Source organism: Eriocheir sinensis, chromosome 19 (assembly GCF_024679095.1).
Source record: "Eriocheir sinensis breed Jianghai 21 chromosome 19, ASM2467909v1, whole genome shotgun sequence".
NCBI lineage: Eukaryota > Metazoa > Arthropoda > Malacostraca > Decapoda > Varunidae > Eriocheir > Eriocheir sinensis.
Window position 1 is genome coordinate 16,702,511 of NC_066527.1, and position 10,000 is coordinate 16,712,510.

Below are 10,000 nucleotides of genomic sequence, written 5' to 3' on the forward strand. Positions count from 1 at the left end.
TAACATCTTGATGTCCATTCTATAGTAGGGGGACCAGAACTGAACTGCATAATCGAGATGAGGTCTTACTAGTGCTAAGTAAAGTTTGAGGATGACTTCAACGCTCCTATTGCTTACGCTCCTTGAGATGAAACCAAGTACTCTGTTTGCCCGATTTTAGCCTGAATGCATTGAGCCCTAGGACGGAGGTCAGCGCTCACTAGTACTCCTAAGTCTCTCTCACGCCCAGACCTGCTTAGAGGAGTGTCATTTAAGGAGTAATTGTGAGGGATTATTCCTACCTACACTCAGAATGCTACACTTCCCGACATTGAATTCCATCTGCCACTTCCCCGCCCAATCATATAGTCTGTCAAGCTCATCCTGGAGAACGCTAGCGTCCCTGTCTGATTGGATTACTCTACCGATCTTGGTATCATCTGCGAACTTACTGACATCACTAATAATTCCTGTGTCCAAGTCATTGATGTAAATAATAAAAAGCAGAGGACCCAGCACTGACCCTTGTGGGACTCCACGCGTAACACTGCCCCATTCAGATTTTTTACCATTGATTTGCACTCTCTGCTTCCTACCACTAAGCCACGCCCTGATCCAGTTCAAAACTTTCCCATCTACACCGTGAGCCTGTAATTTTAGTAATAGCCGGTGATGGGGAACTTTGTCGAACGCTTTACTGAAATCTAGATACAGTATGTCATAGTTTTCATCTCTGTCAACCGCCTCGATTACTTTAGTGTAGAACGACAACAGGTTAGTAAGGCAAGAGCTCCCCTTTGTGAATCCATGGTGTGAATCATGAATTAAATTTTGCTTTTCTAGATGGTCCCGAATGCTCCCGGCTATAATTGACTCCAACATCTTTCCTACAACTGATGTTAAGCTAATTGGGCGATAATTTGAGGTGGCTGACTTGTCTCCCTTTTTGAAAAACGGCGTCACATTAGCTACTTTCCAATGATTGGGCACATACCCAGAATTTACCGACATCTTAAAGATATCGGTAAGCGGGCCACTGAGGACCTCCTTGCACTCTTTCAGCACCCTTGGGAATACTTCGTCTGGGCCCGGCGATTTGTTTTTCTTCAACCTACTAATTTCATCCTGGACTACTTGCCTAGTGATGATCACATCCCTAAACTTGTCGTTCCCTTCGCCCTCATATACCTGAACTCTCTCCGGAATGGTTGTTAGATTTTCCTGCGTGAAAACTGAGAGGGAATAGTCATTCATCATTTGACTCATATCTTCTCCATTCTCAACGAGCTCACCTGTGTTTGTTTGCAACGGTCCAATTCTGTCCTTTGTTTACGTTCTGTACAATTTGAAGAAGCCCTTGGGATCGCTCTTGGCCTTGTTGGCGACCCTAATCTCATAATTTCTTTTTGCTAGGCGGGTGTTCTTCTTCACCGACCTGGTTATTAGTTTTCCTCCTCCTCCTTCTCTTCCTTTCTTCTTTTCTCTTTTTTCCATCCCTTCTTTATTTTTTCTCTTCCTTCCTTTCTTTCCCCATGCTTTCCTCCTTCTCCTTTCTTTTTTCCTTCTTTTTTCTTCTCTTCCTTCTTTTCTTTCCCTGTTTCCTCCTCCTCCTCTTCCTTTCTTCTTTTCTTCCTTTCTCTCTTTTCTTCCTTTCTTTCCCCATGTTTTCCTCTTCTTCCATTCTTCATTCCTTCTTTTTTTCTTCTCTTCCTTCTTTTCTTCCCCTGTTTCCTCCTCCTTCTCCTCCTCTTCTTCCTTTCTTCTTTTCTCTCTTTTTCATCCCTTCTTTATTTCTTCTCTTCCTTCCTTTCTTTCCCCATGTTTCCTCCACCTCCTCCTCTTCCTTTTATCTCTTTTATCTCTTGCTTTCCTCCTCCTCGTCCTCTTCCTGTCTTCTTTTCTCCTTTATTTCCCTTCCTTATTTTCTTCTCCTCCTTCCTTTCTTTCCCTGTTTCCTCCTCCTCCTCCTCCGCATCATATTTTTTTCCGTATCTTTCCTCTCCTTCCTTCCTTTCGTTCTTTCGCTCTACGCCTCCGCTTCGCTATAGTACGATATCTTGATTAACGTTATATCCCTTCCTTCGATCTGACACCCTCGTTATCCGTTTGTCTTGCCCATAAATTCTCTCTCTCTCTCTCTCTCTCTCTCTCTCTCTCTCTCTCTCTCTCTCTCTCTCTCTCTCTCTCTCTCTCTCTCTCTCTCTCTCTCTCTCTCTCTCTCTGATCTGCGCTTTATCCCTCGTTATCGCATCTTATTTTACGCTGTCTACTTCGCTTTCTTCTCCCTGTTTCGTAAGAAGAAGAAGAAGAGGAAGAGGAGGAGGAGGAGGAGGAAGACGAAGAAGAATTAAAGAAGAAATATGAGTTAAAAGAAAGTAAAAGAACAAGCGTTAAGGAATAAAGGAGAGGGAAGGAAGTGGGGTGAGGATAATGAGGAAGAAGAGGAGGAGGAGGAGGAGGAGGAGGAGGAGGAGGAGGAGGAAATGGAAGAGAGACAGACAGACACACATTCGTAAGGACTTCTTCCAAATCTCTCTCTCCCTCTCCCTCTCTCTTCTTCCTTTCTTTCTTCCCCTCTTCTTCCTCCTCTTCCCTTCTTCTTCACCTTAACATTTGCTTCTGTTATTCATCCTCTTTTTTTCTTCCTCCTCCTCCCTTCTCTCTTCTTTTTTCTTCTTCTTCCCCTTCCTTGTCTTCTTCCTCCTTCGTCTTCTCTGCTTCCTCGACATACTTACATATCTTCTTCCTCCTCCTCCTCTTCTTCTTCTTCTTTTTGTCTCTTTCTTGTATTTTATCTTAGTTCGTGTTTGCATATTTTTCCCATTTTCCTTTTTTTTTTTTTGCTTTTTAATATACGTTTTATTCTCTTTTATCAGTTTTTATCTATTTCGTTTTCTTCTTTCTTTCTCTTTTTTTTTCTTCCTTCCTTTCTTTGTTTTTATTTTTTATTTTCCTTTCTTTCCTTCTTTGTTTTAATTTTACTTATTTTTCTTTCTTTTTCTTTATTTTACTTATTTTTCTTTCTTTCTTTCCTTCTTTGTCTTTATTCTATTTCTTTTTATTTCTTTCTTTCATTCTTTCTTTTTTCCACTCTCGGTTTTTACGTCATGTCTCCGTTTATCACTTTTATCTCCATTTCTCTTCCTTCCTTTCGCCTCCACGAGCTATACTTCAATCTTTTTATTTCTCTTCCTCCTCCTTCTCCTCCTCCTCCTCTTTCTTCTTTTTCTCCTTCAGTCCCCTCGCTTTGATTTTATTTATTTCTCTCCTTCAACACCTCCTCCTCCTCCCCCTCCTCTTCTTCCTCTTCCTCCTCCTCCTTCTCCTTCCTTTTCCATTCTTTTTATTTATATTTTTCATTTCTACTCCTTCACAGTCACCTCCACCATTTCCAATTCCTCTTCCTCCTCCTCTTCCTCTTCCTCCTCCTCTTCCTCTTCCTCTTCCTCCTCCATCACTCCAGTTTCCTGACCTGGCCTGTCCTAATTCTTCACCTCCTCTCTTCCTCCGCTCCTTCTTCTCTAAGCTTATTCTTCTCTTTTCCGCATCATCACTTCTTCGTCCTCCTCCTCTTCTTCTTCTTCTTCCTCTTCCTCCTCCTTTATCCTTTATTCCTTTCCCCTTCATTACTTTTAGCTCTTTTAATCTTGTTCCTCGTTCTTGCTTGCTTTTTATTTCTTCCTCTTTCTCCTTCTCTTCCTCTTCTTCCTCTTTCTCTCATTATCACAACCACCATCACCACCACCTATATCCTTTTCTTATATTCCTTTTTTCTTTCACCTTTTCCTGTCTTTCTCTCTTTCATTTTCCTTCCTTCTATTCTGTTATTTCTATCCCACTCTATCTCCTCTTTCTTCTCCTGCCACTAACCAAATCAACCCCCTCCCTTCCTTTATCTCCCATTCCCTCCCTCCCATTACCTAACTACCCTCTTCCCCTTTTATCTCTCCTGTCACTATTTATCCTCTCTTCTCCCTCCACTCTTCCCTTCCTCTCCCATCCCAGACACCCTCAACACTGACTACCTTTTCCTGTACTAAATCATCCCCCCTTCACATTCCCCTCCATATCACTAACCATTCCTTTCCACTCACCTTTCCCCTACCATTACTAAAATATCCCCTTCTCCCTCCTCCCAACACTATATACTCCCCACTTTCTCGTCTCTGTCCCTTCCTACAATCACTAACTTAACCACTCTCCCCCCTCTTCTCCCTTCCATACAGGTCATCTACGTGTTCGGATCGAGGGCCCGCCGGAGCTGTACATCGAGGAAGGGTCCACGCTGACTCTCACCTGTGTTGTCACCTCCCGCTACGGCCCGTCCACGCTCGTTTACTGGTACCACGACACGAGGATGCTTGACTACAACTCCTACCGCGGAGGGATTAAGCTGAAGGTGCCTGGGTGTGGGAGGGGGAGAGTGGGGAAGGAGTGAATGTGTTTATGTGAGTGTGTGACGGGGTGAGAGTGAGTGTGTTTACCTGTTTTTATTTTTATTTTATTTCCGTGTGTGTTTACTTTTTTTTTATTTGTGTGTGTGTGTGTGTGTGTGTGTGTGTGTGTGTGTGTGTGTGTGTGTGTGTGTGTGTGTGTGTGTGTGTGTGTGTGTGTGTGTGTGTGTGTAATTGTGTTTGGAACGTTTTTTTGTGTTTTTTTTCTTCTCGTTTTAATTGTGTTTTGTTTGTTTGATTATCTTTTAGCGTGTGTGTGTGTGTTTGTGTGTGTGAGTGTGTGTGTGTGTGTGTGTGTGTGTGTGTGTGTGTGTGTGTGTGTGTGTTACCATATATATTTAAATCTATTCATCTATTTACATTCTCTTACCTCCCCCCCCCATCTCTCTCTCTCTCTCTCTCTCTCTCTCTCTCTCTCTCTCTCTCTCTCTCTCTCTCTCTCTCTCTCTCTCTCTCTCTCAATAAGGCCACGCAGGTGAGAACACGTTAATTAGAAGCACCTGTTAACACACCTGATACGAGAGTGAAAGCGAAAGTAAAAAATATACAAAAGAAAATGAAAGAAAACGAGAGAGAGAGCAATAACCCATGATTGGAAAAAAGGAAGATAGGAAGTAGAATGAAAAAGATATTAGTGAGGTGTCGAAATATTGGATTTGGAGAAAGGAAAAAAAATTGTATTACTGATGAGACGAAAAAAGAAAAAGAAAAAGAAAACTAGAAAAGAGGAACAAACATAAACGAAAAATTGGGTTTAGAGAAAGAGAGAAAAAAGAGAAAGGAAAAAATGTATTACTGATGAAACGAAAAAAAAGAAATAAAGAAGAAAAGTAAAAAAGAGGAACAGACACAGAGGAAAAAAAGAGAATAAGAGAAACTGAATAAAAAGAGGAAGAGAAATTAGAGAAAAGTAAAAAAAAGGAAATGTACGAAAATTCTCCTTTACAAAGAAGAGAAGAAGACACACAAAAGAAATAGGAGAATAAGAGGAAAGTAAAATTAAAAGAAAAAGGGAAATAAGGGAAACGGAAAAAGAGAAAGAGGAGGAGAAATTAGAAAAAGTAAAAAACGAAAAAACAAAATAAAGATATGTATTGAAAATTCTCCCTTACAAAGAAGAGAAGAAGACACAAAAAAGAAATAGGAGAATAAAAGGGAAGTAAAAACAATAAAGATAAAAAGGGAAGAGAAAAGTAAAAAAATAAAAAGAAATGGACTAAAAATTCTACCTTAATAAAAATCTCTCCCACAGAAATACAAAAATAAATAAATAAATAAATAAATAAAAAGAAACAGGTAAAGATTAATTAAAATGATAAAAGAAAGAAGAAAAAAAAGAACTACGTGAATGAAAGCGAAAGTGAAAAAAAGTAAACAAAACAAAATAAAAGAAAAACAAAAGAAATAAGAGAGAGAGAATAAAGCGAAAGGAAGGACAACACAACGCCATCTTGTGTGTGTGTGTGTGTGTGTGTGTGTGTGTGTGTGTGTGTGTGTGTGTGTGTGTGTGTGTGTGTGTGTGTGTGTGTGTGTGTGTGCGTGTGTGTGTGCGCTATCTTGCATGAAAAAACAGCCATTTAATTTTTCCTCCTCCCATTCTCTCTCTCTTTCTCTCTCTCTCTCTCTCTCTCTCTCTCTCTCTCTCTCTCTCTCTCTCTCTCACTCTCTCTCTCTTTCTATATGCGGAGAGAGAGAGAGAATGGGTGGATCGATGGAGAAGAGAGAACTGGAAGAAGAGGAGCAGAGGAGAAAGAGGAGGAGGAGGAAGAGGAAGAAAAAAAGAAAAGGAAGAGGAAGAAAATAAAGGAAGTGGAGGAGGAGGAGGAGGAGGAGGAGAAAAGTGGAAGACGGAAGTGGTTTCAGGAAGAGGCTTAAAGTGGTTGAGTCTCCTCCTCCTGTTCCTCCTCCTCCTCCCCCTCCTCCTCCTTCTTCTTCTCTTCCTCCTCTTCTTCGTTTTCTTTTAATTCTCTTCTCTTTTTCTTTCTATTACTTCTCCTTATCATTCGTCTCTTCTTCCTTTCTTCTTTTGTTCATTTTTTTGTTTCTTTTTCTTTTCTCACAATTTTCTTTCCGTTCTCTAATTGTTTTGTTTTGTTTTCCTCCTTCTCCTCCTTCGTCTCTTCTTCCTTTCTTCCTTTCTTAATTTTTCGTTTCTTTTTCTTTTCTCACAATTTTCTTTCCTTTCTTTAATTGTTTTCTTTTCTCTCGTTTCTCCATTTCGTTCTGTTTTTTTCTTTCTCAAATTTTCGTACATTTCCTTACTATTTGTTTTTTACTTTTCTCTAATTTCTCTTCCTCTTTCTTTTTTTCTGTTTCTCTTATTCTCTTTTTTCCTTTATGTCTGTTCTTCTTTTCTAGTTTTTTTCCTTTTCTCGAATTTTCCTTTTCCTTTTCTCTCTCTCCAAACCCAATTTTTCGTAACCTCTTTTTCATTCCACTTCCTTTCTTCCCTTTCTTTAATTTCCGCTTTCCTCTTTTTCTTCCTCCTCTTTCTTCTATGTTTTTATATCTTCCATTTTCCACCCTCTTCTTCCTCCTCCTCCTTCTCCTATTCATCTTTTTTTCAGTTTTCCTTTTTATCCTTTTATCCTTTTCTTCTTTTTTTCATTCATGCTTTCTTCTTTTTTTCATCTTAATCTTCTTCTTCCTTCTCTGCTTCATTTCTTTTACTTCTGGTTCTGCCTTTTCTTCTTCTCCTTCTCCTCCTCCTCCTTCTCCTATTCCTTTTTTTCACTTTTCCTTTTTATCCTTTTCTTCTTTTCTTCTTTCTTTTCATTCATGCTTTTTTTTTTTCATCTTAATTCTCTTCTTCCTTCTCTTCTTCACTTCTTTTATTTCTGATTCTGCCTTTTCTCCTCCTCCTCCTCCTCCTCCTCCTCCTCCTCCTCCTCTTCACGGGCACAGGAAGAAGATACCTAATGTGTCTCTTGGTTATCTTTATCGGCATCGCTTCCCATCATCTTCTTTCCTCCTCTTTTCTTCCTCCTTTTCCTCCTCTTGCTCTCTCCGTCTTTGTTTTCTCCCTCCATTCTTTAAATCCATCTTTTCTTTCCCTTTAAAATTTCCTGTTTGCTCCGACGTTACTCTTCTGACCTTTCTCTCTCTCTCTCTCTCTCTCTCTCTCTCTCTCTCTCTCTCTCTCTCTCTCTCTCTCTCTCTCTCTCTCTCTCTCTCTCTCTCTCTCTCTCTCTCTCTCTCTCCAACATTCTTCCCCACTTCATTACACCCCATCTCTCCATTCTCAACCCCTCCCTCCCCTTCCCCTATTCAACCATTTCTCCCTCTCCCCCTCTATGCAAAATCTCTCCCCACCTTTCCAATTTCCTCCCCATCTTATTCTCCCTCCTTCCACGTCTTTTTATCTCTCCCTTCTGTTTAGTTTTATCCTCTTCCCATCCTCTCCCCATTCCTCTAAACACCCTTTTCATTTTATCTACTCCCTCTCCCCACTCCATAACCTACTCCCCACTGCCTATTACTCTTTCCACCTCATCTAATCCTTTTCCACTCCTTCTAACTTCTCCCCATCCTCTTAAATACCCCTGCAGTCCCCCTCTCCTCCCCATCCCTTCCCCTTCTTCCCCATACTCCCCTCCCCTCCCCCCTTCTCCCCTTTCCCCATACTACCATCCCTCCTCCCTTCCTAACTTCTCCCCATCCCTTTAATTAAACACCCCTTTAACCTTATGCAGTCCCTCTCTCCTCCCCATCCCTTCCCCTTCTTCCCCATACTCCCCTCCCCTTCCCCCCCTTCTCCCCTTTCCCCATACTACCATCCCTCCTCACTTCTCCTTCCCCCTTCCTCATACTACCATCCCTCCTCCCTTCCCCCCTCTCCTCCCCCTCCCCCTTCTAACCCCCCTCCCCTCCCCCCTTCTCCCCTTTCCCCATACTACCATCCCTCCTCCCTTCTCCTTCCCCCTTCCTCATACTACAACTCCTCCTCCATACTCCCCTCTCCTCCCCCTCCCCCAACTAACTCCCCTCCCCTCCCCTCTCCCCCAGATCGACCACCAGAGAGGGGAGACAGCGGCGCGGCTTCAGGTGGCGGATGTTGGGGCTCTCGACTCGGGGATGTACTCGTGTGTGCCCGCTGGTTCGCATCCCGCTTCGGTCCGGGTGCATGTACATCAAGGTAGGGGGGGGGGGGGGGTGGAGGGTAGAAGGGGGGGGGTGAGTTTTGGGATGGGTAGGGGAAAGGAGCTGACGGGGTGTGGGGAGGGGAGTCAGGGGTGGTGGGGAGGGGTTTGGGGTGTTAAGGGATGGCTGGGGGAGGAGGAGGAGGAAGAGGAGGAAGAGGAGGAGGAAGAAGAAAAGGAGGTGGAGGAGGAAGAGTAAGAGGAAAAGGTTAATTAAGGGATGGGTGGGGGAGAGAGGAGGGGGAAGTGGGGTGGGAAGGAGAGGGGTGGGGTTGCATTTAGAGGTGAATGTGGGGGAGGGGAGATGGGAGGAAAAGGAGTTGGGGTGTGGGGGAGGATGTGGAAGGGTGTGTGATGGGTGAAGGAGGTGGGTAAGGGGGATAGATTAGGTTAGGTGTGTGTATGTGTGTGTTTGGTGGGTGAAAATATGATTATGTGTGTTATGAAAGAGAGGTTGAGTGCGTGTAAGTGTGTATGGGTCTTCAAGGGCCTATGAGTGGGTTTGGTGGGCTTGGGGTGGATGTGAGTGGGGGGGTGTATATACATAGTTAGCATGGATGTATAGTGTAAATGTACAAAGGAGTAATTGAAAGGGGTGGGTGTGACAGGGGTGAGGAATGGGTGTTGAGTGGTTGCATTGGGCTGGAAGGATTAGTATGTCTTTTTTAACAGTAAAGGAGGAAGCTAATGGGCAAAATAGAAAGAGAGAAAACAAAAACAAAAACGGTAAAGAACTTCCCCTACAAACAGTTGATTTTCGTATAGCGTTTCTTAATAATAATAATAATAATAATAATAATAATAATAATAATAATAATAATAATAATAATAATAATAATAATAATAATAATAATGATAAAACTGCATCGTCTTAGAAAAGCTAAATATCTGAAGTGGCAACTCGAGTGGGCGGGGCTAAACTACTCATCTAATTTGAACAGACGAAAGGGAGAAAGGAGAGTAGTTGTGGGTGTGGCAAGCGTGTGGTAGATGTGGGTGTGAAAGGCGTGGAAAATAGATGTGGGTGAATGGGTGTACCTGTATCGTGGCATAGGTGTTGGCGTGACAAGGCGTGGGGAGTAAATGTGGGCGTAACTCTCATGGGTTTGAACATAGGAGGTGAGGTGCATGTCATGCTCTCTGCTCCAATTACCTTCACAAATGACCCGCACTCCTCCTCACCAACTGAAAGCGTATACCCATTAAGACCATATAGCATTGCGTCATCAGTCACAAGTCAGCCACGCCCTACTCCCGTTCCTAGTTCAAGCGACACGCCCTTCAAATGATCCTGTGTTGAGTGATTGCATTGCGCTGGAAGGGTTGGTAATTTTTTTTTAACAGTGAAGGAGGAAGCTGAAGGGCAAAACAGAAAGAGAAAAAAACGGTAACAGAGGAAAGGTGCAAGAGAAAGAGAGAAAGAAACGG

General features: G+C 42.5%; 1 protein-coding gene across 1 annotated transcript in view; it reads left to right on the top strand.

Moving 5' to 3' along the window:
* The window catches only part of LOC127000989 (uncharacterized), a 55,433-nt gene that overhangs the window by 39,836 nt on the left and 5,597 nt on the right, over positions 1-10,000 (top strand). The window contains exons 6-7 of the mRNA XM_050865163.1: positions 4,206-4,378; positions 8,439-8,568. Of these exons, the coding sequence (XP_050721120.1) occupies positions 4,206-4,378; positions 8,439-8,568 (303 nt within the window). The remainder of the gene's footprint in view (positions 1-4,205; positions 4,379-8,438; positions 8,569-10,000) is intronic.